The sequence below is a fragment of the Vulpes lagopus genome, chromosome 12, assembly GCF_018345385.1.
Source record: "Vulpes lagopus strain Blue_001 chromosome 12, ASM1834538v1, whole genome shotgun sequence".
Lineage (NCBI taxonomy): Eukaryota > Metazoa > Chordata > Mammalia > Carnivora > Canidae > Vulpes > Vulpes lagopus.
In genome coordinates this window covers 45,099,740-45,113,923 of record NC_054835.1, presented here as the reverse complement: position 1 = coordinate 45,113,923, position 14,184 = coordinate 45,099,740, and the positions used below count along the sequence as shown (strand labels likewise).

General features: G+C 50.9%; 1 protein-coding gene across 2 annotated transcripts in view; it reads right to left on the bottom strand.

The window, feature by feature from the left end:
* Nucleotides 1-13,391, bottom strand: part of MRC2 (mannose receptor C type 2) — a 54,046-nt gene extending 40,655 nt beyond the window's left edge. Inside the window, exon 1 of one of the 2 annotated variants that reach the window (XM_041725346.1) lies at nt 13,037-13,391. In XM_041725346.1, coding sequence (XP_041581280.1) covers nt 13,037-13,166 — 130 coding nt within the window. In that variant the 5' untranslated portion in view covers nt 13,167-13,391. The remainder of the gene's footprint in view (nt 1-13,036) is intronic. The other variant, XM_041725344.1, reaches the window with a different exon arrangement.
* Between the last annotated feature and the right edge of the window lie 793 nt (nt 13,392-14,184).

Here is a 14,184-nt window from a genome sequence, read left to right as displayed (position 1 = left end):
GGCAAGATATTTGTAAAAAACACGGCAAGAAGCTTATATAAATCAATGAGCAAAATATAGATATCGTGAAAATTTTAAACCACTAAGATCTGAAGAGATGATGATCAAGGATATGAACACGGTTGACAAAAAAAAAAAATAGTCATGTCTAATTGGGCTATGGGACATCTTTACTAGCCCTTGGAATACTAGTAATGGCCCTATTTGCTGGATCTGAGCACTGGTTACATGGGTGTGTTCAGTTTGTGAAAACTCATTGAACTGAACATTCCTATGTTCATCTCCCTGTACTTAAAGATTTTAAAAACAAGGGATTGATAAGCACAAGATTCAGGACAGAGATTGGGTTGGTGGGAACGAGGAAGACAGGAGAGAAGCACATAGCTAAAGGGAAGTATTGCAATGTTCTGTCTTGGATTAGGTAGCGGGTTCACTAGATACTTATTACTTTTCTTTTTAAAGATTTTACTTATTTATTCATGAGACACACAGAAGAGGCGGAGACATAGAGGGAGAGGCAGGCTCCCTGCGGGGAGCATGTTGCGGACTCATCCCAGGACCCTGGGCTCACGACCTGAGCTAAAGGAGACGCTCAACCACTGAGCCACCCAGGTGCCCCTCAATGTTCATGTTTTTTTTATTATTTTTTTTATTTTAAGACTTTATCTGTTTATTCATGAGAGACACACGGAGGGAGAGGGAGAGAGAGAGAGAGGCAGAGACACAGGCAGAGGGAGAAGCAGGCTCCATGCAGGGAGCCCGATGTGGGACTCGATCCTGGGTCCCCAGGATCAAGCCCCGAGCTGAAGGAGGTGCTAAACCGCTGAGCCACCAGGGCTGCCCAGTTCATGATGTTTTAATCAACACTTATTAATTTATAAAAGAAGGCCTTGGAGGGAACCAAACAAGCCCGCATTGCATCCCTGGCTCTGCCACTCACCAGCTATGTGATCCTGACTAAATTTCTCTGGCTCAGTTTCCTTATCTGTGAAATGGAGTTACGGGAGGCTTAAAACCGTATACGTGGGACTGCCCAACACGGACTCCCACAGACCTTACGCACTTCTAGTTAAGTATTAGCGCGGCCTCCACTTCTTGCAGTGTTACAGAGAAACGTCAGGAGACTTTCACAAAGCAGAAAGCCGTCCAAAAGCCCTGCTCCCTGACTTCGCGCCGTTCTGATTCGCTCTCCAGTCCAGGACAAACGTATGGCTATTGAGCGCTTACAGAACTCAGTTAAGTCCCCCCGTCCCCTTACCCCTCTGCGAACACTGCACTTAGGTTAAGTGCGAGGCCAAGAGAAGCAGGCTGGCGTCCGGGGGCTGCTAAGGTCAGGAGCGCCGGGGCGGGTCTCCGCCGCCGCACCGCGACCCTCCGGGGGCGCAGGGAACCCGCCCTGGCCCAGCTCCCGCCGGGGCTCCTCGCCTGCAAGCGGGCAGGCCCCACTCCAAAAAAAAAAAAAACAAAACAAAACCCACAAAACAAAACGGGAGGAGCGGGCGAGGAGCTGCGGGGAGCACGGCCACCAGGGTCCCAGTCCGCGAGGCCGCCCACCGCGCTCCCCTCCCGCGCTCCGCAGCCGCAGCCAGGCCGTCTCCGCCCGGCGCGCCGCAGCCGCAGCGAGCTCCCCTGGCGCCCTGGCGCCCGGCCGCGGGGGAAGGACCGCCCTCCCAGCAAGCCTCTGATTGGTTCCCTGGAGTCACGTGCTGCAGGCGGACCAATTACAGCGGGGGCGCCGGGGAGCGCCGCTGGCGTCACGTGGCTAGGCGAGCGGTCCGCTGCCCCCGGCCTCCCCGTTGCGAGCCCTGCAGACGTGTTCAAAGGGAAAAAAGGCCTCATCTGGAGTCCCACGATACAGTACAGTACAGTACACTACGACCTGCGCCTTCTCTTAGTTTTTCGCGTATGTGCTGCCGAAGCGAGCTCTGTAACTTCGGCTCAATCTCGGTGTGACTTTTCTACCAATTTTGTCTATATAGTCAGAATACAATAGGTGTTCATGTACATCTATGATAAATATGCGTAATGTATACGTATATGTGTATGTGATAGATGCAGGTACATCACACATCTATACAAACGTTTTTGATTCTTTTTGTACTTAACATTTCAGCAAAAGGATTTTTGTCTCCAAAAACTTTTGTAAGAACCATTTTAGTGGCTGTATGCTATTCCATGAGGCGATCTAATCTACCACGTTTCATCTATTCATTATTAATAGCCTTCAACTTATAAAGAGGTTTTTATCACGATGCAGAACATGGGGTCACATCGATCTTTGAGGGCACTATTTCCAAGGTTGAAAATGGTACCTTGTTTGCTGGCAATTTTAAACATTTCCCACAGGCTGGTTAGACATTGCTACTTCTCTTCTTGGTGAACTCTGCTCACGGCCTTTGCAGTCTTACCTATAACGATTTTAGATACCTGAAAACTACTGGAGATTCCTGTCTTTCCTCATTGGCTTATACGAGCTTCTTGCCATAAACACTATACAGACCTCTTTTCCCTGGTTGTTGTTCTTTTTAAATTCTCTTTAAGACCCTTTCTGGCCACAACTTTTCCCACTAGTGGCAACCATTCTCCTGATTTCGAACAGCATAGATTAGTCTCTTTCTTGTATTTTAAAAAAATGTACTCATGAGAAATAGAGGGAGAAGCAGGCTCCCCACAGAGCAGGGAGTCCAGATGCAGGACTCAATCCCATGATCCTGGGATCATGACCTGAGCTGAAGGCAGGTGCCTAACCAACTGAGCCACCCAAGCACCCTCCTGTATTTTGTATTGATAGGATCATATGGCATGAGCTCCCTTGCATCTGGCTCAGTGTTTGTGACCTTCATCCACACTGTTGCATGTGGTTGTGGATTGTTCATTCTCATTGCTCTGAAGATTTTATTTTTATTTATTTGAGAGAGAGAGAGAAAGAGAGTGCCCATGCGTGAGTTAGGGGAAGGGCACAGGGCAAGGGAGAAGGGAGGGGCAGAGGGAGAGGGAGAAGCAGACTCCTCACTGAGCAGGAAGCCCAATGTAGGGCTCGATCCTAGGACTCAAGGATCAAGACCTGAGCTGAGAGAGTATTATGCTGAGTGAAATAACTCAATCAGAGAAAGACAATTATCATACGGTTTCACTCATATGTGAAATATAAGAAATAGGGACCATAAGGGAAGGCGGGAATCTGAGTGGTGAAAAATTAGAGAGGAAGACAAACCATGAGAGACTCCTAACTCTGGGAAACAAAAGGTTGCAGAAGGGGAGGAGGGTGGAGGAGGGTGGTGGATAGGGTGATTGGGTGATGGGTACTAAGGATGGCACATGATGAGATGGGCTCTGGGTGTTATACGTTGGCAAATTGAATTTTTAAAATATTTTTTTTATTTCTTTATTTCTTTATTCATGAGATACACAGATAGAAGGCAGAGACACAGGAAGAGGGAGAAGCAGGCTCCTCACAGGAGCCTGATGTGGGACTCAATCCTGAGTCTCCAAGATCACGCCCTGGGCCAAAGGCAGGCGCTCAACTGCTGAGCCACTCAGGCGTCCTGGCAAATTGAATTTAAATAAATAAATAAAAAGACTGGGATCCACGGGTGGCTCAGCAGTTGAGCTTCTGCCTTTGGCCCAGGGCGTGATCTTGGAGACTCAGGATTGAGTCCCACATCAGGCTCCTGTGAGGAGCCTGCTTCTCCCTCTTCCTGTGTCTCTGCCCAACGCCCTCCCACCCCCCGCATGTCTATCATGAATAAATAAATAAAATCTTAAAAAAAAAAAAAAAAAAGACCTGAGCTAAAGGCAGGCGCTTTAACCAACTGAGCCACCCTGGTGCCCCTCATTGCTCTATACTATTCAATTGTGTAGCGCTCCCATAATTTATCCCTTCTGTTGATGGGCGTTTGGGTAGTTTTCAGTTGGGGATGGATTTCAGTTTGGGGCCATTATGAATAGAGCTGCTGTAAACAACTCTGCTTTTCGGTTACTTTTTAGTTGAGTTCCTTAGATTACCTACTAAATACAAAGGGGCAAAGGGATCTCATATCTTTTTAGTGATCTGGTAAACAACCTGAATCAGGTGACCAAAGTTAGCATTACCAATAGGGAAACATACTTAATGTGATACGATGGAAAGGACATGGCACGACCCATGTACATTTCTTTCCAAAACTGTTTAACATGAATGTATTGAGTGAACATCAGATAAATATGGACTGTGGACATTCTACAAAACAACTGGCCTGAAGTCATCAAAAATGCAATGCTGTAAAAGACAAAAAGACCAAGTAACTATTCCAAAATAAGAGACTGAAGAGACAGGACACTGAATTGGATCCTGGATTGAAAAAACAAACAAAAAACCAAACAGCTGTAAAAGGGTATTATTGGGACAACTAGAGAAACCCAAACATGGACTGCATATTAGAAAAAGAATTGTTGTATGATATATATGTAATATATATATAAAATATATATATTAAGATTTTATTTATTTTTTTGACAGAACAAGAGAGAGCACAAGCAGGGGGCAGAGAGAGAGAGAGAGAAGCAGTTTCCTCACGGACCAGGGAGCTGGATGCAGGGTTTGATCCCAAGACCCTGCGACCGCACCCTGAGCCAAAGGCAGACACTCAACCACTGAGCCACCCAGGTGTCCTCCATGTATCTTTTCAATGTGTATTTTGTTTTGGCTATTATAAACAGTGCTTCCGGGCTCTTTCTAAACTGCCATTGCTATTACACCCTCAGAGCCTTCAGAGAAGTTAAGCATCTCTGGGGTTATACCAGGAAATCCTTTCTCAGGGACTAAGACTGACGACAAGCCTGTTTCCAGTTGAATTCCTACTTGCCCTGGCTGGTCTCACTCAGGGCTATTCTCTCTCCTCTCAGACAGGTTCCCAACCCCACATCTAAGATTTCAGAGAGATCTATGGCTCCCATCTTTCTTTTAATGAACTTAAAAACTACACCTGGGGACGCCTGGGTGGCTCAGCAGTTAGGCGTCTGCCTTTGGCTCAGGGTGTGATCCTGGAGTCCTGGAATCGAGTCCCACGTCGGGCTCCCTGCACGGAGCCTGCTTCTCCCTCTGCCTGTGTCTCTGCCTTTCTTTCTGTATATTTCATGAATAAATAAAATATTTTAAATAAATAAATAAGTAAATAAATAAATAAGAACTGCACCTAAAATGGAATTAGTAAACATTTGACTCTATTTATGCTGCTCCACAGTTTGGGGGAGATTACTTTCAAAATGCAACTTCAGGAAGGCAGAAACCATGCTCACCTTGTTCACCATGGTGTCCTCAGCCCCAAATACTATTCCTGGTATACTGTTAGTGCTCAGGAAAACAGAACCAAAACAGTTGAAGTGAATGAATGAAAAGATGAATGTCAGTGTCAGGCATGCACTTGTTACTGGTATGTGCACATTATTTTCTAAGATTGCCTTGTGGTCATGAGAACTTGCCTAGTTAGACAGATTTCCGTGTATTGACATTAGCTGTCTATTTGTCACTTTGAGCTACATAAATTGTCATATTAAGATATCTTTGCTTGCTTAGCCATAATTTTATCATCTGGCATTTAAATGCTTTCCAGTTTGTTTTGCCGCTATAAATAGCACTATTATGAGCATTTTTTTTTTCCTCCTTGGGATTAGGGCTTTATAAATTCCCCAAAGTGGAATTATGAGGTCAAAGGAGATGAACTCTTACATAACTAGTTTCTTACATATCATCTGAAAGACTGAATCCTGAAAAACGGCACCAATTTACAGTGCCGTAGTCATACATACTGATTTCTTCCGAGCTCGGCCAAGATTAGGTGTTCTGTTTTTGCTAGTTTAATTACAATTTAAAGAGAGTTAATTCCTTTAATTTCTAGTGATCTTTGCACTTCCCACGTGACAACTTGCCATCTGAAGTTCCTCAGGTGTGATCAGCTATGAATTGAAATTAAATTTTTAATGATAATCCAGTTGTCCAATGACATTTAAAAGTAAAGATTCTTTTCCCCATCACTGTGTTGCTTCTGGTAGATCTCCCGTTAAGTTCTTACAATGAGTTTAAATCTACTTCTGGAATTTATTCTAGTCCATTGAATGTTTTTTTCTGTTTAGTTCAGTGATAAATGTTTTTCATGATTGTGACATCATCTAAAACTCTGGAAGGACAACTCTCCTTACTGTCTTTCTACTACAATAAAATATTCACATCATAAGAAAAAAAGTTTGTAATCAGGTGAGGCCGATGAACTTATGGGGGCAATCATTTTACAGTGTATACACATCTCAAAACATTATGCTGTATACCTTAAACTAACACTATGTTATAGGTCAATTAGTTATACTGCAATAAAACTGGGTGGGGAGGTGTCTTTGGAATACTTGTCTGTTCTTTCCTCTTTGTTTCATGAAGTACTTCCTAAATGCCACTGTATCCAAGGTGCTGTGCTGTACTGTAAATGCCTGTCCCAGAGTCTAGAGAGGGAGGAAGTGGCTCCCCCAGGCAGGTGAAGAGCTCTGGAAAGGAAAGGCTTCTGCGAGCTGAGGGCAACTGGAAGGCCTCAGGTCTGAGCTGGGGCTCTGATCTAAGGAAGCAGGAGCTCCTCGCAGGGAGAAAGGCAAGAGCAGAAGCTTTGCTGGGCAGAAACTGAGCTCAGAAGGCCTCAAATTCTCAATTCTGGAAATTCAGACTTTGTTCTGCTGAGGATTAAATCTGCCTTTGAGGAACAATTGTGGCAGCAGTGCTGGCTCTGGATTGAGGTTGGAGGGGAAGACAGGAGGCAGAGACCATGGACACACACTGAGTGACAAAGGCCAGAGGAAGAGAGAATTTTCAAAAAGTGTCCATCCTTAGGAAAGCAGTTTTTTGTACAGCCTTTTTTGTACATCCTGAGCGCTATTAAGGATACAGCAGCTCTGTAGCCTGTCATGGAAAGATCCGCAAGAATATTATAAAATAAACATTATTTTGTCGCATTATACAGTATAAAATAGGGTCCCATTTGTGTAAAAGAGCATTTTTGTGTGTTTGCATATTATAAAAACCAGAAGATTATGTCATGAACTGCTGACAGGGGTTACTACAAGCTGTGGGCTGAAGGGAGGGAGGACCTCAAATTGTTTACACTTTACTCCCGTATGGTCTGCTTTCCACTGAGCATGCATTCTCCAAACTGAGGTTATCAACAGCGCCCACCAGGCTGCAAGGTGAGGCACGAGGAGGGTCGCTGAAATTAGTAAGTAGGGGGCCTAGTTACCGTGACCAGCAGGAGACAGCACCCTATAGTGACCTGGGGTCAGGGAGCAGCTCCGGGAACTGGCTAGGCTTTCATGCAGTCCAGAGGCTAGGAAACTCCTCAGTTCCGATGAGGTCAGCTAGAGAAGCTTCATAATGAAGGGAAGTGAAGAGGGAGGGTGGCAAGTTGAGGGGTTTTGGAGCAAGAACAGTGGAGGGTAGAGTTTTTTTTCTTCTTTAGGATTTATTTTTTTATTTTTTAAAAGATTTTATTTATTCATGAGATATATATATATATATATATATATATATATATATATATATAGAGAGAGAGAGAGAGAGAGAGAGAGGGGGGGGGGTGGAGAGAGAGAGAGAGAGGCAAAGACACAGGCAGAGGGAGAAGCAGGCTCCATGCAGGGAGCCTGATGTGGGACTTGATCCTGGGTCTCCAGGATCACACCCTGGGCCGAAGGCGGCACTAAACTGCAGAGCCACCGAGGCTGCCCTTCTTTAGGATTTAAATTGATGTTCAAGAAAAGGGAAAAGTATGGTTACTTTTAGGCACTTATAGTAGTTAGTGAAATGTCACCAATATGTAACATGCTTTGCTTTGACTTAAAAAAAAAAAAATGCTGTGGTTAGGACTCTGTATGTTGAGGACCTTTTTTTTTTTTTCACATTTGAGTCTCTTGATATTCAAGTTCTCTCTACTAATAATAAAAATAGCAATAATTTATACTAGTTGCTAAGAAATTACTCTACCAGGCATGCATCTCATACACATATTATCTCATTTTTGTGTCACTCTTACAATACGCCTAAGGAGGGGGTATTGTTTTATCTTTCCCATTTTACAAATGAAGAAACTTGAGTCTCTACAGCTGGTGAGTGGCATTACCTCAGTTCTGATTTACATTTCTGGAGGCCCAGAGAGGAAGCAGGAACATTCCTGGCCACACCACACTCCTGCCTCAGTCTACACTGGGGAGCACCACATCCGCTTCCCCTTCCAAATGCTCTCTGGAGATGCCACCCCAGGAAAGGATGGGACATTGGCTTCTTGTTTTTCCCTATAGGAAGGAGCTTGTCCAAGCTCAGGACTAAAGTTCATCACTGTCCTCCTAGAGGTGATCCCAGAGAGAGCAATAAGGAGAGGGCCCCTCCTCTATGCTGGGGTTTATCCCTGAACGCAGGGTCTCGGTACTGGTCTCCCTATAGCCCAGCTGAGCCCAAGGCAGTGACACCTCTGTGTCCTTCTCAAGATCCTGAGTCTTGGAAGGAGGGCAGTGACAGCTATGGAGGAAAAAGAGAAGGGCATCCCTGGCAGAGGAAGTTGTGTGCAAAGGCCTGGGGCAAGTGGGCAGGGAAGATTCAGGGGAGGGGGGGTAAGGTGGGTGAAGGAGGACGGGGGGGGGGGGGGGGGGGGATGGTGTGGGAGCCAGAGAAACTGGGAAGGAGTTAAGGTTTCTTTTTTTTTTTTTCTCTTGGAGTTAAGGTTTCATAGCCATCATATAGCCACACAACCAGAGGAACCCAAGGAAGGTAGGGCAGGGCAGAGGTGACAGAGAGCATGGGTCCTGCCAAGCAGGATGGGAGGGGTCTCTGTACAGTCAAGGGGCCAGGAGAGGAGGGGGAAGAGCAGGAAAGGAACAAATCCCTGGAGTTCCCCCGTGAGGCCACATGTGATATTTGGGGGCCAACCCAATCTGTCCTCTAAGTGGCCGAAGCTGGCTGATGCTGACAGGTCCCCGGGGTCACAGATGCCACGATGCTGCCTTCATCCAGCCGGCCTGTTTACAGACACCACCCCTAGCTAAGGAGTAACGGGGATCTGCAGTGCCCAGGGTGAGATCCAAGAGCTGCGTCACCACTGCCATGGCCCACCCCACCCAGATTTATAGGATCCAGTCATGGGAAGTGGCCCCTCCCATCTGAAGGACCAAACAGGAAGGGACACTTCCTGTCAGCAATGCCCAGGGACCCCCCCCCACTGGAGGTATAGGCTGAGGTGGGCTCAGAAGGACAGGCCATCATCATTCCCTGCTGGCTATGTGGCACAGGCTCATCAAAGCAATGAATGAACCTATGAATCCCTGACCTTTGGGAAGCTGGGGTGCAGGGTAGGACTGGCTCCTCCACCATCAGGCCCCTTCAATCACAGGCTTATGGATGTCTCCTCAGACGGGGCACCTCACACATCCTGAGGACGCTGAGCGGGGTTGGGTCCCTGTGTCTTGGGCCCGGTGGGACCAGGAGAGAAACAAGCACCCTGACAGCCAGAGTATAAACAGAGGGTTTCCCACTCTACCCTCTTCCTAGGGCTCTTTTGAGGAGGACACAGCAAGAGGATGTTCTAAAGGGCTTAGTGCTATTGGAGAAAAACCCATCAAGCAGGATTTCCCAGCCTTGCCTGTATCTTTGCTGTGTTGACTCTCAAAGACACAGTAAGGTCTGGTACTGAAGTGTTTGGGCTTAGTAGCCACACCTGAGTTTAAATCTGACTTCTCTCACCTTTGAGTGGTGTGGCAGTGTGATCTTAAGCAAGTGTCTTGATGCCTCGCATCTGCTGACTGCCAGTGTGTAAGATGGGTGGCAAGGCCCTCCCAGGGTTGAGAGATACAAGAGCTATTGCCTGTAAAGCACTTGGCACAGCGCCCGGCACATGAATAACAGTGGCCGTTGCTGTTACCACTTCATCCCTCTGCGGGGGGCTTAAATTAGTGGTGAATCCAAATGAGTACTCTTCTGAGAATTTCATGGTATTTCTGAAATCATCTCATTGGCCCAAATCACTGTACTTTGCAAGCCTCAGAAAGACAAGGTTTCTCGAATGTGAACAGATGGGGACAAAGACCGGGGCTTCCTCTTTCCCTGAATGCACCCTCACCTTGTCCAGGTGAGCCTGGGGGAGGGCCGGGTCCCAGCACCGGGCACAGCTCAGCCAGGCACCAAGCCGGTCCTGACAGCCCACAGAAAACCAGAGGGTTGGAGCAAGGAAGACTGGGTTTTATGGGTGGGGTGGGGGGGTGGTTAGGAGCCTCCAAACTCTGACTCACCAGGAGCTAGGCCGGAAATGCAGGCCATTTGTCTGGCTGACTGGCAGTAGCAGCAAGTACCTGCTGCCTTTCAAAAGGAATGCCTCCCTGCCTGTCCTCTAGACAGTAGCGTCTGTCCCTGCATCTTTAGCAGGAAGATCTCCCAAGGTCTTTTCACCCCTCAACTTGGACGCCTGATCCCCAGTGCTCCCAGCAACCCTCTTCCCATCTGTACCCCAGTCCTCTGTTCAGAAACCCTAGGGGTTCCCTGCCGCAGCCAGCAAGTGGCTCCCTGTTTTTGGCCTCCCAGGCACCTGGCCAGCTTCCTCTTTCACCCAAGCTTCTCCACCCCATGAGGAACTCTCCACCCTAGCCCAGCAAGCTTCCACATCATTCTCAGGCAGCCCAGCGCACCTTCCTGGTCTCCCTCTCTGCTCCTCTCTCTGCCTCTGCAAAAGCTGGTCCCATCCAGCCTCTCTCCAGAAAGCCCTGGTGACCCTTGGCCCCACACCGTTTCTCCTGCCTCCAACATTTTCTTTTCTCTAAGGACGGGTCTTATACTCTTCTGTACCTTCCACCCTCCCCAAGTGGTTGGTTTGGCCTTGAGCAGAGAATTCCACAAAAGACACACCAACGCTGCAATTAACAAAGAGGTCTTCCAGTCACATTTTGGGGAGCACCCTCCGGAGGTGGAGGAGATGGATTGTCATCACACACCCACAAGGCACGGACACTCTGCTGCCTCACCGCCACCCGAGGGGCGCTGGGGTGCCCCATACCCTCATCCCATTGGGCTCCCCTGCTGGAGGTCAGAAAGCCCCCCTCAGACACCCCATGCCCTGAGGTAAGTTCTGCCCCAGCAGCACTGGCCTGCCAAGCCCAATCCAGGTCCCACAAGCATTTCCTGGACCATTCAGACCCAGGAAATCAGTCCTGAGGACTACCACATTCATTAAGTCCAGGGGCGTGAAGAGGGAACCGGGCCTCCTAGAGGAGGAGCATTCAGAGCAGGCGGAACAATGATGTGCAGGGATGGCACTGGTAGCAACTTCTCACTCTATTACTCAACAGCTGCCTCAGGGACCAGTCCCCCCACTGCCACACCCCTAGCTTCTTCCCCACCCCTACCTAAGCTTCTTCTGAGGGGTGATTAATGCAATACCACTGGGAAGGGGCCCCTCCCAGGCAGTGGGGGCTAGAATCCTGAGATGCAGCCCTGGGGGCGGTGGGGGGGGCACAGTGAGAAGGGGAGGCAGGGGTGGGGGGGGAGGCCACTTCAGGCGTCCTCCCTGATGGGGCCTCTCACCACGCATTTCCAGCTCCCTCTGTCAAAAGCTCCATAGGGGAAAGGGCCGAGTCAGCACTCTAGCCACGACTCTCCCAGGGCCTGGCTTTAAAATGTGCTCTGGGACTCTTGGAATGGCCATCCTCCTCCACCCCTCCCACCCGGCCTGTCTTCTGAGTTCCTTCCCAGAGGAGCAAGAGGCAGGCAGGAGGACAGCGGTGTGCCTAGATCCAAGGCGGGTAGGGCAATACCGCCTGGTATGTGTCTAACATTCAACTCCAGGTGGGTCTGGAATTCAGCAGGGGCTGGGGGGCCTACCTGGTGTGAATATGGGTCACTCCAAACCCCACCACTCCCATCCACACAATCGGGACAGCACAGTCGTGCAAATACGTGTCTTGGTCTCCTACGTCACACCGGGCGGGCCAACTGAGCAAGCATCGGCCATGGCTACAGACCCGGACCCTCCAGGGGACTGTTTGGGTTTTGCACGAAACTGCAAACACTGCACTGACTGTCCCCTTTCATTCACCCCCCGTCCCCAAATTAAACACCCAGTAAGATGAAGCTGGGCCCAGCCCTCAGGCTGGAATAATGACACTGTGCAGCGGTTCCAGCTTTGACTCCTGCAACCCCCCTGCGGAAGTGAATCTTTCCCTTTAGGGCTCAGATTCTTGCTGAGGGGTCTGTCTGTCCCCCACACTGTCACCCTATGAAAGAGCAGCAGAAAGAGAAGGCACAACTTGGGTTTTTTGTTTTGTTGGTTGGATTTTTGCATCTTTAGCAGCTCTTCTGGGGCCCAAGGTCTGTCTACTCTGGAGGGGTGCCAGTTTGGTCAGACACACACACACACACACACACACACACGCACACTGCGCCCAGCTTGTCGCTGCACCCGGGGGGCACAGAATCGCCCCACAGAGCTCCCTTCAGACAGCGCGGCTGCCCACATGCCACAAGCTGTCCTTGAAGGCCGAGTGCGGAAAACAGAAACGCCCCCGAGATGCCAGGAAGGGCAAGCAAGCCCTGACGAATAATTGAGAACGGTAATAATGCAGGGGTCCTGGGGCAAAGCAAGGAGCCGGGCCTGGAGCGAGATCGGAGCCGGGTGGTCCGGGGTGGGGGCGGGCGCGGGGGTCCTCCCGGAGCCCGCCCTCTTCCTCCCAGGCCGCTCGAGACCCCCGGGCTCCCCTCCCCCGCCGCCTGCCACATCTGGTTCCACTCAGGTCCTCCCCCACCTCCAGGCGCACTCCTCCTCCCCTCTCCCCCCTCACCCGCTTCCAGAAAATCGGAGACGATTTTTAAAAACCCAGTCACATACACACACACACACACACACACACACACACACACACAAGCACGCACACAAGCACGCACACGCGCTTCTGGAAAAAAAAAAAGGAGGGAAAAGTCGAGAGCGGCCCGCTCCCCGGCGCCCCCGCCCCCCGCCCTCCCCCGAAGTTGGCCAAGTTGGCAGCGCCTTACCCGGGAGGGCGGCGGCGGCGGCGGCACCCCCGGGGGCGCCGGGGCGGCCGAGGTGCAGACCCCCGAGGAGCAGGACGCAGCGCAGCAGGTGACGAGGCCAGGGCGCGGGCGCTGGCCGGCGGGGCCCCATGCCCGGGCGCGGCGGGGCGCGGGGACGGAGGGCGCGCGGGCGCGGGGCTGTGCTGACCGCCCGCGAGGGGCTCGCGTCTTCCTCCGGTCCGGACGAAGTGATGCCTCCCGGGGAGAAGAGGGGAGGAGGGAAGGAGGCTGGCCGGGTGGAGGGAGGGCGGAGGGAGGAGCGCAGAAGCCGGGAGGAGGGTTGGAGGGGCAGAGGGGAAGGGAAGCGGGCAGCGTGGGAGGGGAAGGGGCGGAGGCGCGGGCGGGCGCGGGGCCGGGGCCGCGGAGGGAGCGCCAAGGGGGAAAGAAAGGGGAGGCGGGGAGGAGGGTCTGCGGGGTCGAGGAGGACCCCGGCGTGCGCTCTTTCTCTCGCTCTCGGCTGCCCTCCGTCTCCCCGCCTCGCCTTCTCTCTTCTCAGCCCGGGCTTGGAGCCCCAGACGCTGCGTCACAGCTCCCCGGCTGGCGCGGGCGGGGAGGCAACTGCAAAAGTTTCCGCAAACTTCACGGCGTGGCGGGACCTGGGCTGCGAGGCCCGCTGGGGCGGGGAGCGCGGCCGACCCAGGCGGCCAGACCCGGGCCGCGGGCGCCCCCTCTATCCCGCCTTCTGCGGACGTCTGCAGCCGGGGAGCCTCCGCTAAGCATCACGCCTAGGAGGACCCCTCCCCCGGGCTGCGGGGGAAGGGGGCGGAGCCCAGGGCTCGGCCACCGGGGCGAGGATTGGGGGAGGGGGAGGCAGGGCCCCTGCCATGTGCGGAGCGCAAACACTAGCACGTCTTGTTTTAGCATTTGCATGACCCCTAGGTCATGCGTCCCTGACGCAAAGGGGTGCAGTGCTTTTGCTAGCTGGGGCTGTATCCAGAATCTAAGGGAAAATCTGTGCACTGAACGTCCCAGCAGACAGACATCCTCACTCTCAACTAGCAAGCCACTGCTGGCCGGTCGCAAAGGACCAAATGGAAATTTTATAAAAGGAAGACAATCCACAGTTATTCCGTATTATGCAACAGGTCACCGCAGTGCAGAGCACTGGA